The 24879-nt window shown below is 37.2% G+C and overlaps 1 protein-coding gene across 8 annotated transcripts in view; it reads right to left on the bottom strand.

The window, feature by feature from the left end:
* RALGAPA2 (Ral GTPase activating protein catalytic subunit alpha 2) overlaps positions 1-24879 on the bottom strand; it is a 325653-nt gene that overhangs the window by 186579 nt on the left and 114195 nt on the right. For all 8 annotated transcript variants that reach the window (XR_004431099.1, XM_033185465.1, XM_033185462.1 and 5 more), the window contains 5 exons: positions 18974-19111; positions 17068-17165; positions 12743-12833; positions 10923-11099; positions 461-654 (listed from right to left, as the gene is read on the bottom strand). Coding sequence is in view for 7 of the 8 variants with exons in the window: in XM_033185465.1 (XP_033041356.1) it covers positions 461-654; positions 10923-11099; positions 12743-12833; positions 17068-17165; positions 18974-19111 (698 nt within the window). In the remaining variant the exon portion in view is untranslated. The remainder of the gene's footprint in view (positions 1-460; positions 655-10922; positions 11100-12742; positions 12834-17067; positions 17166-18973; positions 19112-24879) is intronic.

Genomic DNA, 24879 nt, shown 5'->3' with positions numbered 1-24879 from the left:
CTCCAGCCTAGGCAACAGAGCAAGACTCCATCTCAAAAAAAAAAAAGTATTGTATGTACTCTAAGATTCTACTTTCATAAAAAAAAAGAAGACCATATATTAATATCGGCTATTTCTATGAATAGTGATGTTAATTTTCTTCTTTGTATTTTTCTACATTTTTCAAATTTTATACAATAAAACCAGTATCACTTTTATAAAGAGAGTAACTAGAACTACTTAACATCCTGTATTTAATATCCTATAGCGATATTCTACTTTTGCACTAAATGAAATAACTTTTGCATTTATAAAATATTCATGTTATATATGATTACTCTTCCATAATCAAATGTACTTTGTCTAAATGTACCATTTGTGTTTCAGAATATGTTCAGTAGTTAACTGCAACACAGTTTTTACATTAAATGATACGACCATTTTCCTGGATTAGAATAAAAAATAATATAGCAGGACTTACCTTTGCTAGTTTGTACCAGAGTTCATAGAGATAGCAGAAAACTCTGGCATGGATCTTGGGTGACTGGATGTTATTCACATCTCCAAGGATCCCCAAGACCCTTCGCCACAACACGGCAGCAGAGTCTGGGTGCCAACCAGTGAGGCTCCCCCCGGCGATTATACTACAGTCATCTGCGAGGCACTCACTGCTATCTATGCAGAAAAACATATCTGTTAATCTTGTAAACAATCTTGATTTCATCATATCTTTTTTCTTTAAGACAAATTACATATTCTCAAAAATTAATGTATTCAAAGTAAAATAATCAAGGCAAAAAATGTGAAACAGTTGAGAATTTAAAACGAGAGAAAAGCAGGATCAATGAAGAACGGTCAAATGACTTTCATTCTTCAAACTAAAAGAGCAAAAAGCTAAGACATGACATAACAGTTCCTGGAGACCCTGTGATGGGTTTAATAAATCAGGGGAGAGGAAGAGGGAGAACCTTGAGCAGGATAGGTGAGAAACAGTGCCATGGAAATGGGTGGCCAGGGAAGCCTCAACGCCAGAGTAACATTTGCAGTGGTTGTTGTTCTTAGGTCAGGTTCATGGGGGTAAGATGTGCATACAAGAAATCTCCCTTTCAGGTTTAAGGAGTTTTAAGGAATGTATACATTCATGTAACTGTTGCCATAAACTGCCACCATAATTGAGATATGGAAGATCTCATCACTCCAAAAAATGCCTCTTCATAATTGGTCTCCTTCCTCTATTCTCAGCCTCTTGCAACCACTGCTTTGTTTTCTGTTCCTATAGTTTTGCCTTTTCCAGAATGTCACATGAATGAAATCCTACAGTTTGTAGCCTTTCTGTCTGGTTTCTTTCACTCAGCAAAATGCATTTGAGATTCATCTATACAGCTGTGGGTATCAGTTGTTTCTTCTTATTGCTATTAATATTCTATTTTATAGATGTGTCATAGTTTATCCATTCACCTGTAGATATTTAGATTGGTTCCTGTTTTTGGCAATTATGCATACAGTTGCCATAAACATTCGTGTACAAGCCTCTGTGTTAACATATGTTTACATTTCTCTTCAGTAAATATCTAGGAGTGAGATTCCTGGGTCCAATCATAAGTGTATGCTTAATAAACATTAAACTGAAGAAAGAAACTGACAAACTGTTGTCCAAAGTGCTGTTACAGTTTGCACTCCTGCAAGCAAAGTACCAGAGTTCCACTTGCTCTACATCCTTGCTAGAACTTGATGCTGTTGGTTTTTAAAATTTTAACCATTCTTATAGGCATGGAGCAGTTATCTCATTGAGGTTTTTGTTTGCAGTTCTCCAGTGACTAAAGATTTTAAGCATGCAGTAACATGTGACTCGAACTTGAAGATGATGTGCAAATTGGCTGTGCAGCTATGTGGGGAAGAGCCAGTTAGGGAGAAAAGCTAGAGCAAAGGCTGTGAGATGGAAGTGTGCTAACAAGTTCAAGGCATAGAATGTCTTTGTAATGTATATTTAATTATGAAATATGAAACTTCGTGCATTGAAACAAATAGTTAAAGAAGAATTTAATGATTTACATGTATATCTAATTTTATCGATTAAGTTACAGAATTTTGTTCTTTGGATACCTGTTGCTTTAGGATGAGTAAAGGCTAGGGGAGACTGATTTGAGTAAGTCTCCAGCTTCCTAAAATCATAAGCCTTTACATTTTTAGAGTAAATGGAAAAGCAGCCAAAGACACATAGGCACCACTTAAAGAATGATGTATTGTAACAAAAAAATTTTATTTCATAGTATGTATGTAATAATCAACAGAGGCAAGCATTTTAACTGCACATTGTATTTTCTCACTCTTCATCCTTTTGACTTCCTTGCAGCATTTTTTTTTTTTTTTTTTTTTTTTTTTGAGACGGAGTCTCACGCTGTCACCCAGGCTGGAGTGCTGTGGCCGGATCTCAGCTCACTGCAAGCTCCGCCTCCCGGGTTCACGCCATTCTCCTGCCTCAGCCTCCCGAGTAGCTGGGACTACAGGCGCCGCCCGGCTAGTTTTTTGTAGTTTTTAGTAGAGACGGGGTTTCACCGTGTTAGTCAGGATGGTCTCGATCTCCTGACCTTGTGATCCGCCCGTCTCGGCCTCCCAAAGTGCTAGGATTACAGGCTTGAGCCACCGCGCCCGGCCCCTTGCAGCATTTAACGCTTCTTCCTCAGGCCCGTTTTCCACAATTCTGTATCTATTTGCTTCCATGACCGAGCACATTCCTCTAATCTCCCGCAGCTCAGTTTTTTAATTCTGGTTTCCACATCTCCAACCTGCAGCCTCTGCACAAAGTTCAGTCTCTGTTCTCATGTGTCATAGCCTCAGCCCCCATGTGTTCTCTCCTTTTCTCCACTGGCATGGTACTTGAGTAGGCCACCAAAGACTTCCATGTTGTTTAATGCAGTGCTCGATGTCCAGTCCTCAGTAGCATTTGATTCAGGTAATCATGTCTGCTTTCTGAAACGCTTCAACCATTTGACCCCCAGGTATGACTCTCACCTGGTCTTCTTTTGCTGTTGCTTCTTCATCTCATGGACTACGGACACTGAAGGGCCCTGGAGCTTTTGTCTTCTCTATCTATACGAATGCCCTTCTTAATCTCATACAGACTTACTGCCATACATATTTCAATGCCCTCCATATACTCACAGCTCTACATGCCCATTTCTGGCCTGGATTTCTTTCCTCAAGTTTAAACTCATTTCTCCACCAACATATTTGACAGCTCTACATGCTCAGGACTGAATTGAAGCAGAGTCCATAAGCAGGCATGGTCTTTGGTCAGTTTCACTGTGTTCCTGAAGAACCTCAGATATATGTATATTGAGTTTTTTGTTTTTTGCTTTTTTTTTCTGGAATTCGAAAGACTCTCTCCTGCTCAAAGAGTATGTAAACTCTCCTTTAATCCCTCTGTTTTTAAGACAGCATCTCTGCACTCAGACGTGTTAATGACTCCAAGCCACAACCCCCACCCCCCCAAATTTACTTTTACCATCTTCTAGGGTGAAAAAGCAGTGGCCCGTGGCAACAGAGCTCTAACTAGTTCTTAAACAGACTTACAGTCTTTCTGTTTTCAGCCCCATCATCACTTCCTACTTCTGTAGCTACCTGGTATGGGAAATTTTCTAACCCTTTCAGAGAACCTGCATTAATTTAAGTCAGGTTGTTTCTTGGCTTTCCCTACTACTGACACAAGATTTAATATTCTCAGGTCTGCCAATTCATTTACCACAGGCCACCTGTTCTGCAACTTCAAGAAGTTGGTTGCTACTGTCTTTCTCCTGCCATCTTTGTCCTTGTGGATTTATGTCTTATTTAATATAAATCCTTTCAATGTGGCTTAGGTAGGGTTTGGAGAATAAGTGGGGTTATTTGTGTTTGTTCACTCTACTGTCTCTAATAATATGCATTATTACAATTTGTAATGCCTTTGTTACTCATTTCTCTCACTTATTTTTAAAAGCCACTTATTTTATAATTTTTGTTGGCTTTAATGCATTTACTTTATATTTGGTAATTTTTCCCTGAATTAGTTTTTTTAAAATAAAATTTATTTTTTAAGACAATTTTGGATTTATAAAAAATTGTGACAATAATACAGAGTTCCCATATACTCCATATCTAATTTCTCCACTATTAACATCTTATATTCAAATGGAATATTTATTACAACAAACCAATACTAAAAGATTATTATAAAGTCTACACTTCATTGAGATTTCCTTAGTTTTTATGTAATTCTTTTTTCTGTTCCAGGATCCCATCCAGGATATCACATAACAAATAGCTGTCATGTCTCCATAGCCTCCTTTCCACCTGTGAGTTTTCTTAAAACTTTGTTTTTGATAACCTTCATGGTTTTAAGGAGTACTGCTTTATAGACTGTTCCTCAATTGGGATCTATTGGATATCTTTCTCATAGGCTTTTCTTTTGCATTCCTGGAATGAACTTCTCTTAGCCCTGATGTATGATATTTTTCCAATATTCTTCAATCTCATTTGTTAATGCCTTATTTTGAATTTTTTGCTTATATGTTTATAAGTGAGATGGTCTCTAATTATGTTTTTTCCATACTGACCTTGTCTGGTTTGTTATCAAGGTAACACAAGGTAGATAACAGAAGTGAGTTTCTTTCTCTTTCTATTGAATGGGATGAAAAAGATAGTTTCTCTTTTACATGAAGGTTTAGTAAAGCTAGAAATTATCCTTTATTTTTATAGATCTATTTGAATAGCATATTGTGTTATTTTTAAAATTTATATTGGTTTTGTAGTTCCCTTTTCACCTCCAACATTTTTTTCTTGATCAATCTTGCCTGTTTGTCTATTTTATTATTGTTTTTAAAGAACAATTTTTAGTTGTCTTCTATTGTTTATTTGCTTTCTAGTACATGCATGTATGCTCTCAGCTTTAGTGGTTCCTTTTTATCAACATCTATGTTATTCTGTTATTCTCCTAATTTTGAATAGAACACATTATGTTAATTTATTAAGATAATTATTCCCAAAGTTCTCTTCTTCACCCCATACAAATAAAGCCAGGCTGATTTCTAGGCAATTATCAGCCCCCACTGAGTGTCATCTTGAGTGTATATGTTGTCGGCATTTTTAAGGCCTAATCAAACCGAAGCACAATCTGAATCTGAGGAATTCAAGTAGAGGAATGACAAGGGCAACAACAGGCAAGAAAAAAATGAATCTGAAAAGGAGCCAGGGCAGGTCCAAAAACGGCTGCTCACTATAATAAGCTATGCTTATTAAATTAGTGATGGAAAGACCCCAAGACACGAAAACAAAAGATGTAATAATGATGGCACATGGTGTCATGGAAAGGCCTTCCCAAACACAGAAGCACTGTTTCTTCTTAGAGGAAAACATATCTGTAGTTCCCACAAGGGTATCATATACTCAACTCAGGAGACACATTAAAATGTGCAGATACATTCCAAACTGGAATTCCTACACACTGTGCCTGAAAGGCAGGGTGCAAAAAGCCTAACTACGGGCCTTCTGGGTTCTCTGACTTTTATAAAACCTCGGAAGAGAGACTCATCATCCTAATTCTGTAAAGTAAGTACAATATCAGGAATCTGTTAGTCTGAGAAGGTATGCTGAAGCATCAATAAATGCTTATGAATCAACATGAGTCCCCAAGTCAACAAGCAGCATAATATGGCATTTATTTTTCTCATAAAGTATGTCATGGCATTTTCAATCCCTTGAGGAGAGAAAAAAGTAAGGGGATTAGATAATTTGTAGCTTTGTTTAATCGCTAACCTTCACTCCAAAAATGTGGCTATCCAAAACAGAGATTGGCCCCCAGCATCCCAATCACACTGGAGCTTTGCTTGAGTAACCACTCTAAGTACGTGTAGACAGGTACCTCATCATCACCTGCACCTCTTTGCAACCTGCCAACGAATATGCCCTTACTTATGAAAGAATCCCACATAGCAAATCTGCTTAAATACTGCTTTACACTCAGAAAAACTCATGCTTCGATGATAAAATCCTAGGCAACATCCTCCATAAAATTATCAAGGTATGCTGACTTCTTTAGGAGTTTCTGAGATGCCTGTATGAGTTTCCTCAGTATTACTATGAACAAAAATGTTAATGAGTTGAAATGTTTTGCCCAAAATTATTCTGCTGGTAGCATAAATAACAGAACAGATGCTGACATTTTACATGTAGAGGGTTCCTCAGTGAAGGAGCACTTAATTAAAAATGGGGATTTGGGAGACTTCAGAAAATTTCATGTTCACCCTAAAAATACCCAATATTTAGTTTATTTTATTTTCATTAGCAATCTAGTATGCTAGCCTACTATCTTTTTGTTTTATTACTACTTAATGCTATAACTTAAAATTTTTTTATTAAAGTGAAAACTCTTACAAGCATAATTGTATCATCTTTCTCCAAACACATAAATAATTTTTACAAAGAGATCTAAAAGTTTAGAACTCTGCAAATATAGAAAGGATTTCAGCCACAAAATAAGTCTTGGTAGTTGGCAAAATAAGCATTTACGGCCGAATGGTGATTTTATATGGCTGCGATTTTATATAAGCTTGGCACAGTGTTAAAGAAACGTAGTCTCAGTCTCTGAAAACAAATTTTCCTTTTGATTTGAAATCTAAACATAAAAAACAAACTCAAAGGCCTGAGTGAAACAACTTAATTCTAGCGGCAGAAATTTCAGGCCTGGCCTGGATGTCAATGATCAAGTGGAGAAGCAGCAAGGTGGCATCCCATTCCCACCAGTGCAGCCTGGCTCTCCTCTCCTTCTTCCTCTCCCTTTCAAGGATGTCCACTGTTCACTGCAAAGATTTTAGAAGGTGAGCTACCAATGCCCCAGTAGCTATCATTATTATTTTTCTTTCTAATATTTCATGACTTCTAAACACATCAAAGTCTGGTGAAAATGCCAAAAATATAGGTGATGACAGAGAATGCTGACAAAGCATTCTTGGAAAAACAATTTTAGTGGCAGGTAACAGGAGATGTAATTCATATTCACAGCTATAACTAAAAGCAGAAGTGGTAAAAAGATTTCTGTAATGTTTGGATGCAAGACTGTGATAAACACACTAAATAAAAGAGATTTTGAAATTGTCATATATTATTTCTAAAAAATTAAAATTTAATTGCTCTTTTCAGCTATATAAAACAACAGCTTGCAGCTTAAAGTGTATTTGTTCACTGATTCAAGTATTTATTGAATGCTTCTCTCCTGTCCTGCACTATTCCTGGAAGCAAGAATCAGCTGTGCAGGCAGCAGATAACAGGCCTCCCCTTCCTGGAGTCTGCATTCCAGTAGAGAAAGACCTTGGAACCTCCCAACTAAACCAAGATGCTGGATAACATTTCTCACCAAACCTTACCTTAAAACTTATCACTGAGCTAACAAGAACATGGAAAGGAAAGAGCAACAAAGCTGGTTTTTTCCCTTTGTGGTTCTGCTAAACCACAGAATTCTTAAAAGTTTATCTGGTAATAGAGTTTTCATTTTGCTGAGGTTGAATTACACTTTTCTTATGGTTAGCTTTTTTTAAAAAAAAAAAAAATAGACCCTTTTAAAAAAAATGTTTTCTTCCAAGTTTTTCAATTTTCCTTTTCACATTTATGTATTTTATCCCTCTGAAACTGACTTTGGACATGGTATGAGGTAGGAATTCTATTTCATTTTTTTCCATATGGCTAAGTACCTGTCCCACAAAAAATTTGTTGAACAATACATTGTTTCCTGGTCAGCCCTGACAAGCCACATATATATCATGATTCCATATCTTTGTGCACTCATTTCTATATTTTACCTTCTGTTCCATCCATCTATTTGTCTATCTCTATGATTACAACTTTAAGTAAATTTCATAGAATTTATTACATTATCTGTGACTATTAGGATAAATGTTGTGTCTTCTGTCCTTTTTGTAAGCACTTAAAAACTATAGTGGCTTATGACCTATTCATCTTTTTATTTCTCATAGCATCCAAATCAGTATTTTAGACAATAAGCTTATCTGTTAAACAAGGGATGAGGTAAATGACAATACTGATTCTTAGCTGTAGACTCATAAATGTCCCCCTCCCCTGACTATTTCAACAGAACTAAATGTATGTATATGTTAACTATATTTTCTTATTTTCTGTTTTCTCAATGCTCCAGCATTAGGGCCTCACTGATCAGGGAAGGACTGCCACTTCCAGGGTTAGCTAATTCCTAGAGATAGAAGTCTATTCACCAGGCAGCAGGTCTTTCATATTCAAACCTATCAATTCAAAATTCAGACCCTCCAACTACCTCCTTTCTCCAGTTCTCACATACTAAGTCAATATCCTCTGCCCTGTCATCCCAGGACTGGGTGGGTACCAGGCAACTAGAAATAGCCTGTATGCTCCAGAGCCCACTGAAGTCATTCATACTAGCAATCCTAAATCTGCATACCCTGCCTTGCCTTGCTATTTTCATAGAAATGACACTAAAGGCTGTTGCCCCATTTTGTTCCTTCTGCCTCCTGGTATTTCCCTGCATGACCTGTTTCCAGGATCTGTGAGTAGAAAATTCTTCCTCCATGACAATCACTTCCATGTCTGTATGTCTTACCACATATGATTAAAACAAATCCCAGGTAAACTTTAAGACAATGCACAGTAAATTTAGCTGTTATTTTCAGCAAACATAATTTAAGTGAGAAAGCAAATATAAAAGTAAACAGTTTGCCAGTGATGAAGGAATTTAAGATTTTGGAGGCAGTTTATTATTCTAAGCATTTGATAACTGGTAGGATTATTCAACAAGAAACAAAGATATACTCAAATTGTTTCTCAAAATGTCCTAAAAATCAGGCTCATATGAGTTTTAGTTTGAACATTTATGAAGAAATTGTTCTCTTAAGAACAGAAAGTTAAATTCAGAATTGTGATAATCCTTAAACCTTCTCACATTACAGTTTGTCCTTTTCACAGATGACAAGGTGAACTATTGAACTGCATGTACTGATTCTCTATATTAGTATTTCAAAGAAGAACTAAGTATTTGGAGGAGTTAATCACAACATGGAGTACATCATATAACATTACCTCACAGAGGTTTATTAAATTGAGCTGTCCAATACATAACCTGAAATGGGATCAAAACTAATCTTTCCAAAGAACAGACAAAAGAAGTAATCACCTAATTTTCTTCCCTTTCAATAAAAATAATTAAAACTAGTCCATGTTTAAGTAAATTCAACCTACTGAAGCTTCAGTTTTGCCTCCTATAGTATCACGATGATGAGTTTCTCTTGGATAATCTGTAAGGATTCTCAAGTAGCTCAAAGGACTTTACAGTAATTTTAATTTTAACAGGAACACAGTGTAAAGGAGTAGACACAGCACTGCATGTTGAGTCAAAACCCTTTGAAAGTCAGTTTCATCTCTGGAACTCACACTCCAGCTTGATAACAATTTCCCTGGGTCTCAATTTCCCCATCTCTAAAACAGACATGATAAGCTTGGCCTGCTTCCCATACAGAATCAAAGAGAACGCCTCAAAATTCTTTGTAAATGTTAAATCTCATATCAATGAATAGTATTATTAGTCATTATTAGTCTATAAAGAATTTTATTGAATATCACCTTTATATGTTACTTTTATGAAGTTTTAATGATATTCTATCAAGAATTTCCCAAATATCAGAGATGTTGGTTAAATTTTACAACACAGTGAAAACTAGTTTGCTTGGTTTGAAAAAAAATCCATTTAAGGTAAAATTTTAGCCTTTATGTTAATCATTTTAAAATATATTTTGGCATTTTAATAACACTCTTTACTTAACACGTTACTTTGTGGTGGTCGTTTTCATACACGGTCTCTGTGTGTGAACATGAACGTGCAGCTAGAAAAGTCTTGGCTCTGGTCAGCCTTTCCCGCACTGATTCCTCAGAGCACGAGTCTCTCCTAACACTCCATAAAACAAAGCAAAACCAAACCCAGCTCCTCCATGGTCTCCCCGTTCTCATCAGACTGGTCATACAGGTGAGGGAACTTAGCCTTTGAGGTTCACTTACCCAGTGTCACACTGTGTGTGTGTGTAGCTAAAACTGCAGACTGCTCCACACACACTATTTTGTGCACCTGACTTAGATGTTCACTCATTTATTCTTCCAACAACCTTTATAAAGTAGGGGTTATTATCCCAAATTTAAAGACAAAGAAATAGAAGGACAGAGATTAAATAACTAGCTCAAGGTCACCCAGCAATTCCTCAGAAGTGCCTGGAAGCCGACCCAGAAAGTTTGGCTCTGAAGTCAAACAATCTGAGATTTAAAAAGTTGCAAAAAATACAGAGTATGAAGTCATTATTTTTAAAGTTTAGAAACAAAACGAAATGATATATTGCTTGACACGCATGGTAAAACTATAAAGAAATCAAGGAAATTATTATAAAAACAAATTTGAGCTAGGGTCCCAGAATAATGGGAGAATGGGAGGGATTTGAGAAAGACCTCTAGGAGACCTCACTGGCTTGGGTGCCATGCTAGTTTTTAAGCTGGGTAGTAGACTCACTCGTGTTCACTTCATTACTGTTTCCCGTAACTTACATACTGTATATGTTACAACTTACATTTTATGTACCAAATACTTTATTTAAAAATTTAAAAAAATTAATCAATAAGCTATCTAAACTCCTTGACTTATCCTGGATTTATAACATATATGAGTTGGAAAAATCACTCTTCTTTCTAGAGTAGAACAATTCAGTCAGGGATGGTAAAGGCTTAACATGAATACCATCACTTCCTCCTACGGTGGACAGTGGTCAGGAGCATGGTACACTTCCTCCTACAACTGTTTCAGAACCCTCTGTATACAGGACTCCAGGGATTCACAACTGATCTCCGAGCTGTTTGCACTAGTGCCTCTTTTCCAAAATGCAATTTACCTGTTAAATTCGAAGCATCAGTGGGACTCAGTTGTAACCAATGACGAGCATCCGCATCAGCCACAACATCTGTGGGAGTATTCAGCTCTGGGTCTTCCTCACAGGTCTGCCATGGGCCCATGGACAGCTCCGCCTCATTGATACAGCCCACAGCTGTGTCACTGTTGGTACTTTCACCTGGTACAACGGAAGAACCAAAGTTTAAGATAAAAAGTAGCTGAAAATCAGAATGTTCACAATTACTCATATGAAAGTAACCAAACAGCAGACACAGCAGGAATCATTCAGGTTCTTTGGCAGAACCTGCAGAACTTGAGAGGAGCTCATAAAGTGCCCATGTGGTCAAGAAAATTAATCTTCCAAATACAGGAGATAAATATCCATTATGAACACCACTATGTATCATTCAAGTGGCACTCTTCAATGTGTCTTCACTCAGTGCCCCCTATACCCAAACTACACCAAGTCCTAAAGTGTGCTGGGACTTACAAAATGAGGGTGGGTGGAGGAAGAAGATAATAACTGATCCACCACAAATGCAAGCTTACTCTACTGGGTAGAAGAGTCTAAAGATGCTGTATGCTCCAAGCCTGATGGGTAGACGTAGACCAAGGGTGACTCATTCAGGGTTATTTGGGGATACAATGTCCCAATACAACAGATTTTTCTAGAACAGAAATTCTCCCCTTTAAACAGTAATAAGTTCTAATTTGTCATAATATAATAAGGCTGGGCTATGAAGACGTATAGAACCATTTAGTCTGACATAAAATGAACCTAGACAGTTCTGCTTCTCAAAGTCTCCTGTCTACTTCATAACAACTTTATGCATCTACATCTCTGTCTGCTCACCCTATGGGTGCTCCTAACAGTCCCTTACCCTTGCTGTTTCTAATCTGCTGTCCTCTATTTACCCACAAAGAACTGAAAGTTGTCTCAGTAACCAGGTGACCAATGGTAGGTACCAAACTTCATCTCCCAAAGGGCTCTAAGCCAGCAGAGTGAAGGTGGAACTCCTCTGCACCCATCAAGAACTGTTCTGAACTTGAGACATTGTTTACTATGCTACTCTGGCACTTGACTTCAGGAAAGCGGAGTACTAAGGCTGTGTTTTACAGTATATGATAATACGTCTCAGGATTCCAACCTCATTTCATTTCAAAGTATTTATCCCATTAACTTCAATGTACTTCTGATGCTTTTTGCTTCTAGCCTCTGGGAACTTTCTGGGGAAGATAATTTTTCTCTCTGGTCTATCTGCTCACTCGTGCCATCAGCCTCTGATGTACTACTCTCCTGGAGAAAGGCCCAGGGGTAGAAAGACAGGCCTCTCAAGATACAGGTGAATAGAACTGTTTCATTGTACGTATGGATGAACCTTTTGTCAATCCTGGGATCCCAGGAATAAGAAGGTTCCATTTCACAACCATCTCTCTCAAATTGACAAGCTATTACTCAAGTCAGAAGGTAAAAAGTGGGAAGATGGCTTGAGCCCAGTCGTTTGAAACCAGCCTGGGCAACATGGTGAAACCTCATCTCTATAAAAAAAAAAAAAAACAGAAAAATTAGCCGAGTGCATTGGCATGTGCCTGTAGTCCCAGCTACTTAGGAGGCTTGGGTGGGAGGATCACCTGAGCCCGGGGAGGTTAAGGCTGCAGTGAGCCATGATTGTGCCAGAGCACTCCAGCCTGGGTGAAAGAGTGAGACTGTGTCAATAATAATAATAATAGTAATAATAATAATAATAATAATAAAATGTAAAAAGAAAATAGAACATATCAACTCTGTAGTCAGAGGAACAGACATTTCCTGGAACTTACTCTTCTGTCTTTCCCTACATTTTCCTTGTGTCTGCTGCAAATCATCTTTCAAATCCAATTCAGCAGGGCTGCTGCTTCTTCGAACTAAGATCTTCAGACAAAAAGAAATATTGCATTTACTACAGGAAAGTTTTCATTTTTATAACACTTAACTTTCTAGCCCAAATTTCTAAAGAAAAAGAAACAAACAATAATAATAGCTAAATAAATTGATGTTTTCCATTTGAAGGATATGTTTTCACAAATTACTATATTTAACTTTATGTTACTCAAGATCTGAAACTTTTATTTATATCCTCTACTTTGTCAACTTACATCCAATTAAACTGATCTAAGAAGGAATGCCAAATTATATGGAAGAAATTTCTTTTAAAGTTCTATTTGTTCCTCTGGTCAAGCACACATATATAGTGAACAGAATGCTCTAGGAAGGCATAAGTTATGCATACAAATGGTAAGTGTGCTGGCAGGGAAGGCGCAAACTCCATCCAGAGCTCTAAAGGTTCATTCAGTGTCTTCCTAGTTAAGTGTGCCACAGGAGGCAATCTGTATCCTCTAAAAACTTATAATTTGCTTGGAGAGACAAAATATACACAAATTACACAAAATAATTATAATGTATATAAGCAAAATAAGCAAATAAATGGTCTCTGAAAGGTATACAGAATAAACTGTTGCCTTAATTGGCTCAGTTTTATAGGAGAGCTGTTCAAGATGGCAATGGACATGAAGTGGTAGAGGGAAGACAGAAGGGGATTCAAGGCAGGAAGTACTGGGTGGTAATCAGCAAGTTCTATGTACAGGAAGAGATGCTGGTTATACCAGGCCATGCAGGGCAGCCTGGTAAAGACGGACAAAAATAAGAAGAAATGCAGACCTTCTAAAAAGACACAGCTGCCTGTGGGCCTTGAACCTTAGGTTTAAGCGGGGAACAAGATATAGAGTTAAAAAAAGGAATGCACCACAAATGTTGACCACGGCAAAACTGGAAAAAAAATTAAAAGAAAAAATAATTATTAAGCTAAAAAAAAGAAGCAGGCTATGAATAAAATATTTAGAAGATTTAGAGGATTAACACTATATGAAAAAATTATTATACAGCCTTAAAGAAGAATGATATATCTAGTGTGTATATCTAGAGGGTATATGTATCTAGTGATACATATCTAGAGGGTATATATATCCTCTAGCCATAGAAACAGATCCTACATAAAACTTTAGTTGCAATTTGGGGCTCCAAGGAAGTAAAAGAAACTTCCAAGAAATCTACCTTCAACCCTTAAAAGTGAGCAGAAACCAGGGCAGTGAAATGTGGCTACTGCAAGGGTAAATCCAATAGTACCACTGCCAGTGGCAAGAGGACCAAGACTCCAGGATTAAAGTAGCACTCCCCATGTGGTGCAAGAAACAAATGCAAACATGCTGTTGAAATGTCATCAATTTAGAAATCCACATTTTCTGCAGATTAAGATTAGCCAGCTAGGAGCTCATAATAAAACATCATCAAACACTACAAAAAATAAATCACCATGTATAAGAGTCTCAGAAACAACAAATATCAGGTTTAGATCCCCCAAGGATTTCAGAAAATCAGATAAAAAATTCAGAATTGCAATTTGTAAACATTTTAAAGGAATAAAAGTTGGGAATCACAAAAACGAATAAGCAACAAAAGATTATTAGAAATTACAAGATATGCTTGAAAAGTATAAACGTGAACTGTCAGAAACAAAAGGCATAACTGCTCAACTAAAAAACTCAATGGAAGTATTAAACAACAGAGTAAAGATACAGTTACTGAACTGATGAAAGACAGAGTTGATAAAATTATCCAGAAAACACTGAGCCAATGAGAATGGAAAATATAAAAATCATTTAAGAGACGAGGAAGACAGAGTGGGAAAGTCTAATATATTTCCACCCAGAATTCCAGAAGGAAAGCAAAGAGAGAATATAAAAGAGGCAATATTTGCATTTCTTTTTTTTTTTTAACCCCAGTGTCCCATGTAACAGGTGGAGATACCACTGAACCAATGAGGAAGAAATGAGACAATATATGCAGAAATGTCACCAAGAATTTTCCAGAAATGACAGAAGATGAGCACTTGCAGATGCATGGCACACAGCATATACCAAAAAGAACAAACAGATGAACCCAAAAGATTCCTGCACCTAAATATACTATAGTGAAATGGAAGGAAAAGGACAAACAAATAAACAAAAACAGCAAGGAACAATAACTAGACAGGACCGGATGGACAGAAGACTTCTCAGCAACAATGAGAGACAAAAGATTATAGAAAAATAACTTCCGTTAGAAGGAAAAGGGAGAAAGAGGTGGGAAACTACATTAACTGAAATGTTGTGCTGTCTGAAAGACAAAGTAACCAAGAATCAAGATAAACACCAAAAGGAGGCCTTACATATCTCGGAAATAGCATATATGAAAGAGAGGTGGCATTTCAGATCAATAAAGAAAAATGAATTCAATAAATAGGACCTGACACAAGTAGTTACCTATGCAGAAAAAAAATGAAATTGGATCCCTACCTCCCTCCATAAACAGGAATCAATTCCAAACGGATAAAAGACTTAAATTTGTAGAGCAAACCTGACACATTTATAAATATAAGGTAATATTTTTATTCCTGTCTAGTTGAGACTTTTAAAAAATTCCGTAAGACCCCAACAATAAAAATGATAATAGAGAATATCAAAATGAAGAACTTCTGTTCATCAAAAGATACCATAGAGAAAGTAAAAATATAAACCATATATTGGAAGAAGATATTTGCTACAACATAAACAAAATAGGATCAGTACTCAGACTGTACAAAGAACTAGTAAATATAAATAAAGAGAAAAAAACAATAGAAAAACAACCGAAGACATCAGCAGGCATTTCACAGACGAAACAAAAATGGCCAATAAACACATAGGAAGATTTTTAACCTTATTAGTAGTCTAAGAAATACAAAATGAGACATCTTATTTTCACCCAGTTGACCAATAAAAATGAAAAAATCTGATAATAGAACGTGTTGGCAAGAATGCAGATCAATGGGAGCTCTACACAATGCGGGCAAAAATATAAGTGATGCAATCACTTTAGAGAACAGGAGTTATCTTGTAAAGAAGAACATTCTTTTATTCTATAATTCATTAATTCTGTTCCTAGATAGTCATCATAGAGAAAACATTAAACATGCAGATACTGAAACACATACAAGAATGTACGTGGCTACAGTTTTCACAAAAACAAAAAGCTGGAAACAATCTAAATGTCAACCAACAAGAGAATGAAAAAATAAATTGTGGTCTACTTATAGTGGAATACCACATCACAGAAAACTTGATGAACTATTGCTACATGGCACAACGTGAATAAATCTTAAAAATATGTAACTGAGTAAACAAAGCAACAATACTTTATTTAAATATTCAAAAGTAAGGAAAACTAAAGAATATCCTGTTTAGAGATACATACTTATATAGCAAAACTATAGGGCAAGGCAAGGGGATGATGAACACAAAGCCAAGATAAGGCCGCTGTCTGAGGGGAGACAGCAGAGAGAAGGAACAAGAAAGGAGCGTAGAAGCCAAAATGATCTGAAGCTGATGATGGGTTTCTGGGCATTTATTTCATTGTTGAAAACAGAATATACAGATGTAAACTGGTACATGCCCTTTTTAAAAATAAAGAAAAAAGAAACTTAACATGGGTTATTGTCCAGTGGGAGAGCAGCAAGGAGAGGCCCTCCCTTTTTTATTGTGTATCTTTCTGTGATGTTTGAGTTTTCAAAGAATATATGCTACATTAAAAAAAAATGAATAGGGGTTAGCTACATGAATGAGTTATGGGCTTATGTTTTAATTTTCTTCTTTATACTTGATACATATTCATATAAATGCCATTTTATTTTATTTTATTTTATTTTTTTAAAGAAACCTAACATCTTTGTGAATACTCAACTGATTCTAGTAACTCATGTCAGGTGGAGGCTACCTAAACTGATATCAGGAATGGGGAATCTGAAACTCAGGTTTAGCAGGCAAAGGTATCTGCTTAAAAATATATAGTGCCATACACAGACCAGGTGTTGAACTCCATTTTCATGTTAATTTTTTTCCTATTTTTGTAATGTGACTGTAATTTTACATAGAAAGCAAGCAAAATCTTAAAAGATCTCAACATCATTTGGGCCTATAAACTGTCTAAACAGAAAAAATATTTTAATTATCACTGCCACCAATAAATTTACTTACTGAGCACTAATTAATGTTTATCTTTAATGACAAACTGAAGTGGTTTGAAAATATCTTACCGTTATTCCTTCATGTTCTCTCTTCACATGTCCTTTATTCTCCTGAATAGGCTGAGGCTCTGAAGAACTCAAATTCTGTGTGTTTTCTGCCTTTTGACCTAGAAACGGTGGGGCAGGGGGGTAGCGGAAATAGGTAGAAGGAATGTTTCAGATAATAAAACTGGAAAATGATTTTATATATAGGTAACTATTAAATTTAAACATTCTAAGATATGTAAAAACAGGAGTTATGGACCTGGCAAAACAGCAGCCTATGGGTCAAGCCCACACTTTAGACCTGGTCTCTGGCCCACAGAGAGCTATGAAGAGAGTGGATTGATTACTGTTCACTGTGGCCAACAGGTTCACTTAGTGCATTTATGTTTGCACAGGGAAGGGCAACAAAACCCTTCCTGGGGTCTTGGGGAAGGTATCTCAGGGAAAGGGGCCTGTGTTGGCCAGGTGAACCAACAGGAAGAAGAGAGCAGTAAGGTGTCTCAGTATTGCTTGAGAATAAAGATTGACGAGAGCACAAATAACCAGTTTCAGTAATAAAAAGGGGGATATCACCACAAAGCCTGAAAACACTAAAGCTGATCATAAGAGGATTTTATGAATAATCTGGGACCAATAAATTTGAAAAAAAAATGAATAAGTTTCTAGAAAAACATAATTTATCAAAGTCAAAACAAGAAAAGGAAAATCTAAATCGTCCTATAATATTAAAAGTTAAATATTTTAACTTTTAAAATTTAACTTGACATATAAAAGTTGTATTAATGTAATGTGTATAACATGTTGTTTTGAAATGTGTGTATACACTGTGCAATGGCTAAATTAAGCTAATTAACATATATCACATACTTTTTTGTGGTGAGAACACTAAAACTACTCAGCAACTTTCAAGAATACAATACACTGTTACAAATTATAGTTACCATATTGTACAACAGACCTCTTGAACTTATTCTTCCTCCATAATTGAAATTTTCTTAAAATTTAAATGATAATTTAAAACATTCCTACAAGACAAATCCAGGCAACTGGTAGTTTCTACGAAATATGTATGAAAAAAAATAATAGTCTTATACAAAACCTTTCAAAAATCTTTCCGATAATACATTTCCTGAAGCTTTTTCTGTATTTTCTTATTTCCAGAGGATTTCTAAGAGAGAATAATTCTCTGCTCATCTGATGAGACTAGCATGACCTTGACATTAAAAGATATGAGATAACTTGTTGATACGTAGGGTTGATTTCTTAATTAATTCATGACACCAAAACAGAGTAACTATGTTCACTAGACACACTTTAAGCACACTCTTTCACTGACAAATCTATTATCCACTGTTTACAGGTCAAACCATCTGTCTCCTTGCTTTCCACATCCTGTTGCTGCTGCAAGTTGTTGGTGAAACCGTGTAGATTAATGCTATTAAAAGTTATTATTTTCAACCTCAGCAGAGTCGGTAAGCTGCTAATAAACTTTTTCGCAAGTCTGGTCAGCTTTCCATTCTCATTTTCAACTTTAACAGCTCTTCTCACAGCCCTTTCCCTACGTCCCTGCCCCCATCCTGCCTCCCTGCCTTCTATAATACCTAATTTGATGCCCTAACTTGACTTCATGTTGTAACAGTCTCTGTCTTCCTTCTACTCCAGCCACTTGGACTCCTGTCTAGTCCTCAAACATGCCAACCTTTAAAAAAGTGGGTATACATCTACACACAGACACATACGAATAATTTAGATAAACATGTTTAAATAGTGCAAATATTTCATTGACATAAATCACATCCTTCCAAATTAAAAAGGTAATTCCCTTGAAATAAATATATTTAGAATACACGTACAAAGCAATACTATATGCAGCTTTTATTCCTCTGCCAGAATCTATAGTTCTGTATTAATTACTGAATACACCACGTACCCTGAGAAGAATCTGAGCACAGCGGCTCAGGGATGTCAGAGGTGCTACTGCTCCGAAGGACCTGCTGCTGCTGTCCCGCCGTGAGATAGACAGATCCAGCTGCAGATGCATTTTCTGACTGTTGACACTCCTCCACTTCTGTGAGCATTAACACAAAACATGCAAGGTTACAGTTCAAGATTTTAAAAAACACATTCACCACTTAAAACAACCGATTTAAAAAATAAAGTTTCAAATGCTTTTCACAAATAATTTATAGTCAGATAATCTGCATTTATACCATCAAGTTTCCTACACTTACTAACCCCTAATATTCTACTCCAAGAATACATTTTCCACTTAAGTTCTATAAAGTCTTCTATTTTTCAATCAAAGTAAAGGAAAAAAGCCACAATAATAAGAACTGTAAAAGTGATTTGGAATTTCAGGGCCAGGCATGCCAAGGAAAGAGAGATCTAGGAGATGCACAGAATGAATAATGTACATTTGAGAAGAACAAAAAACCACACACACATACACACATACACACACACACCCTAAAGGAAGATGAAAGGAAATGTGGGAATTTCTACTGCATTATTCCTTTTTAATAGGTAAGTGCCCAACTGTCCAAAATAAAATGCTATAGTGATATAATGGCTTATTTCATCAAATGCAATGTTGAATTATTCTCTAAAGTACAGAATGATTCACAGGTATTTGTAGAAAAACAATATATAAGAGACATAAAATAGAAAACCATAGCTGGGTAGGGACCACAGGATAATCTCAGTATTATTACAAGCTATATTCCCCTAGAGAATGAGTTTCCCCTAGAGAATGAGTTCCCCCCAGCTCATTTCTAAACTGCACAGTACACTTTAATCTCTAAAGACCACCCAAGGCACTGGAATTATCACCCCATCCTCTCTGTCTAGAGTCACAGCTTCAGGGTTGCACCACCTTTTACATAGGTTGTTGTAACAGCCTGCTAACTAATCACTAATGACTGTCCCCCTCTTCTTACCACCTTCATATTTATCCTCTCCATGGTCCCTCTAAAATAAAGATCTGGCTGTGCCACTCCTCTTAAAACCCAACAAAGCCCTCTCTTGTTAGAGAGTTGTCAAACATGCTAGTCAGGGTGAATATGGGCTTTCCTTGATCTCATAGGACATACTGATCCGCCTGCAAAGTACTCTAGCTCACTTTAGTCTCCAGTAGTACTAACCCAGTTGGCACCTGCTACTACTCTCTTCTTCCTGCTGTTCACTCCCCTACAATAAAGTCACAACTGCTCCCTCATCCCTCCTTGCCGTGCTGCCCTGGAAATATCCCCTACAGGACTTGCTCCCTGGCCCTGCATGTAAGCCCCATAGCTCTGTTTCTCACTAGATTCCACACTCACTGACGTAGTCATAAAACTTTACATCCACATAACTAGAATAAAGTATTTTCCAAAATTTTTCATCTGCTCATTACTACTACTAAGAAGAGGATGATCAAAACTCATCCTGTATTATCTTAACTGGCTGGGTCACCTGGTTTGTCACCTGAAATGGAAACTCACTGCCAATTGGCCACCCTCTGTATAATCCTTTAATCTAAGTCATAAGGCAAACTGATGGCTCACCTTAAGCAAGAAGTATGTAGGAAGATTCTAAATTTAATGCAGACAATTTCAACAAAGGGTTTCTGCTTTATTGTTTCTATCCAAGTGAAAATGCATTTTATAGTATGCTGACATGGTTACAAGACCTCAAAACTATGAAATTTGTGTGATCCTTCACTTACAAAAATTTATCAATTTACTTTTTTTTTAAGACAGTGCCTTGCTCTGTTGCCAGGCTGGAGTGCAGTGGTGTGATCACAGCTCACTGCACACTGGACCTCCCCTGGCTCAACTGATCCTCACACCTCACCCTCCTGGATACCTGGGAGTTCAGGTGCATGCCACTATACCCAAACAAATTTTTGTCTTTTCAGAGACGGGGTTTTGCCATGTTGCCTAGGCTAGTCTCAAGCAGTCTATCCACCTCAGACTTCCAAAGTGCTGGGATTACAGGCATAGGCCATGGTGCCCAGCCCATAGTCTAACTTGAGATGCTGGTGGGAAACTGTGTCTGGAGTACAAGCAAAGATAGGCCAACGTAGCAAGAAAAGACAGATACGTTAAAGCCTCATGTTTCCCAGGTTGTCTTTGCCTTCCTCTTCTTTTGAACAGCCAAGTACTGTTCATTTTTCTATAGAGAAACACAAAGCGTATGTGCAAATTTTTAATCTATCTACACATCCCAAAGTATAGACTATGTCCTTCTCACAGATCTATTTCTAGTCCCTTCAGCCTTCAGCAACAGAAGCCAAATAACACCATAGGGGCAGCCCTTCCGGCTGTCTTCTCTAATTGTTTATTCTAATTATGCAAGATGTTGAAATCTTCTGGGAAGAGTTTATATTTGTTAATGAATCTACTGGTTAATCCAGTATCAGTAGGGGGAGCCCAAGAGCTTCCTAACTTTCTAAAATATAATTGGCAAATGCCATTTTTATGGATAGTGGGAAGAGTTAGTCTCTGAAGCCTGATGCCAAAAACGGATACATGTTGGTTTCTGGGCTATGAGCAGGAGCAAATAAGGGCTGAGCCAACACTGGCAGCATCTGCCTAAAGATAAAGAACATCGCCATCTGGTGGGATGAAATATAGCCACAGCACCATTGCTTCCAAATCAGTGTCCCCACTGGTCCTCAACGCAGCAGACGGACGAAGAGCCTGCCACCACCAGCTGGTCTGCTTTCCCAACAGGCTGGCCTAGTGCAGCTTTTAAGGCTTTGTTTTTATAAAACTGTCAGGAGGGACTTATCAGATGGAGAAAGTCCAAGCCTTTAGGAATAGCAGTCAGTGGCAGGGCGGGAGCACTCCTGGTTGAGTGGGAAGGAAGGGGAGAGCCATGATGCTTAAGTGTGCTGTTGTGTTGTAGGTGCCCTGAGCTACTCCTGTAGTTGACTATCAATTGAGACGGTGTAAAAAGAGAATTTTCAATTCTCCTTATCTCACAATTTAAACCCAATTTCCTGATTTGTAATGGTATATTTATTGGGATTTTCTCATACTTTATATTAAATACATGTTTTGTATAAATGAACACATGAAACATTTTCTTTATACAATTTTTCCTTTTTAAATAGTTCTTGGGCTCCCTCTGCTGGCATTTTATTTAAGAAAGAGCAATTTATGTTAAAGCTGCTCTCATTCTATGGGGTCAGCTGTTAGCAGCTGCTCTTTCATAACGAATGAAAATCATTTTAACAGTGATATGCAAATACCAAAAGACAGGATTATCTGATACTTAAAATAGAGAATTATATCAGTTACATTAAAATTACATAATAAATCCTAGATCTATTTTTGAATGTCACACAATTTGTTTAAATCACTTCAAAGAGCTAAGTTCTTAGATTCACCAAATAAGGTACTCTCTCTAAAGCCTAGCTAGTCCCAACTGCCCAGATTTTAAAAGCACTAACTTTCTCATGTCTTGACAGTGTAAGTTACACAATACCATTACTAAACTATTTCTTTTCTTTTTTGAGATGGAGTCTCGCTCTGTCGCCCAGGCTGGAGTGCAGTGGCGTGATCTCGGCTCACTGCAAGCTCCGTCTCCTGAGTTCATGGCATTCTCCTGCCTCAGCCTCCCAAGTAGCTGGGACTACAGGCACATGCCCGGCTAATTTTTTGTATTTTTAGTAGAGATGGGATTTCACCATGTTAGCCAAGATGGTCTCAATCTCCTGACCTCATGATCCGCCTGCCTGGGCCTCCCAAAGTGCTGGGATTACAGGCGTGAGCCACTGCGCCCAGCCTAAACTATCACTTTCTAAAGCTCCATTCAAATCACCTGAAAACGATCAAATAAGGATTACTAAATTTCAGGTTTTTTTCACTGAGAAAGGCAGTGTGATCAAATTAAATTAAGTGTGTAAGCTCTTCAGTAACTTCTATTTTTTTCCAGATCTCTGACTATTTTTTCATAGCAATTTCACTCACTTTTTAAGGCTTCATTAATCAGTCTTACATTTAGTAAGTGCAGTGAGTCTCATTCTTCAATAACCAAAATTCTGAGTTCCATTTATCCCTTGTACAAGGTTGCATAAGCAAAATAAATATAATTTCCAAATTTTGAAAACACCATGAATGATACCAATCTGATCCTATAAAAAGCACAGGAAATGCATATCAACTCAGCATCTTGAGGTTTCCCACAAGATCAAACTTCCCATGGGTAAATCAGACAAGGTCCTGATAACAAAGCACTTCCTAGAAGCACACAAACCAGATGCAGAAGGAGCAAGGCAAGGTTTGCCATACCATTCCAGTATGTTTTATTAGAATAAGGGGAGATTGTCGATTACATTACTCTCATTACAGTACTCTCATTACAACTATTACAATATTCCTAAAAGAAAAATAACATCTACCATCTGTATGGCCTGTTAAGTGCTACAGATTGATAAACGTTTCAACCTAAAAAGCAGTTAAAATTGTAGAACAGACAGAATGTGGTGGCTCACGTCTGTAATCCCAGCACTTTGGGAGGCCGAGGCGGGCAGATCATGAGGTTAGGAGTTCAAGACCAGCCTGGTCAACATGGTGAAACCCTATCTCTACTAAAAATACAAAAAGTTAGCTGTGCATGGCGTGCCCATAATCCCAGCTACTTGGGAGGCTGAAGCAGGAGAAATGCTTGAACCAGGACCCAGGAGGTGGAGGTTGCAGTGGGCCAACATCGCACCACTGCACTCCAGCCTGAGGTACAGAGCAAGACTCCATCTCAAAAAAAAAAAAAAAAAAATTACAGAACAGCTGGAAAGAACTGTTCTCACCAAGGAGGGGAAGAAAAAAGGAAATCACAAAAAGTGCCAGTCCTACCTCCCCAACTGTGTTTCTTTATGTAGCTATTCATGTTAATGGAAACAGGTGGTTGTGACTCCAAAATACAAACATCACTTCTTCCTCCCAGAATACAAACAACCCACCCAAAATTCTGCTGCTGCCGCCAAATACAGTCCCAAAAAGATCAGAAAAAGATACAATCGTAGCTAAAAGTAAGTAATTGTCTATTGCTTATATTATTAAAACAATTTTGGTGGGTTGACTAGTCACATAGATTAGAAACAAAAACAAAAAAAGTTAACTTAAATGTAAACAAAATTAGCAATCATTGATAGGGTAAAGAACTTGTGGCCAGAAAGTAAAATTAAGTGTTACATTATCTAGCAGTAGGTTGGTGGGATATGCCTACACACTAGGATTTAAATTGGAGGGCAAATTCAATACTCTAAAGTGCCAACCAGCGGAGAATATACAATCTGCCCTTGGGTCAGTCTCTGGATAGGACAGTCATAAAGGACAATGGCATCATTTTAAGTAGTAAAGAACCAATGGCATCAGGCTAAGAAGCTCACTATCATAGTTGTCAGGTGAAAAAGAGAATGGCAGGTTGTTCTCAAAGTCACTGTACTCTGAAGTTCTTTTACCCTTTGTGCTACAAAATCAAGAACAAAGATGGCAAAGGCAGGAAAACTTAGACCAAGTCCAGGCCACTTGATTTCACTCTAACTTAGGATTTCTCAGCCTTGGCAGTGCTGGTATTTTGGACCAGACAATTCTTCATTTGGGAGCTGTCCTGTGCATTGCAAGCTATTCAGCAGCATCCCTGACTTCCAACCACAAGCTGCCACTAGCACTGTCCCACATGTGACAATTAAAAATGTCTCCCGGCATTGTTGAAATTGTCCCCAATTGAGAACCACTGCTCTAAATCACATTTAACTTCATTTGGAACTGTATATATATATACACACACACAGGAACCAAGAGTCTTAGTAAAATAAAATGTAATATTGAATGAGAACAAAAGCTTCCAAAA

This window comes from Trachypithecus francoisi, unplaced genomic scaffold (assembly GCF_009764315.1).
Source record: "Trachypithecus francoisi isolate TF-2019V2 unplaced genomic scaffold, Tfra_2.0 Lachesis_group21, whole genome shotgun sequence".
Classification (NCBI taxonomy): Eukaryota; Metazoa; Chordata; class Mammalia; order Primates; family Cercopithecidae; genus Trachypithecus; species Trachypithecus francoisi.
Note: the sequence above shows the minus strand (reverse complement) of the source record. Positions and strands in the feature narration are given on the sequence as shown.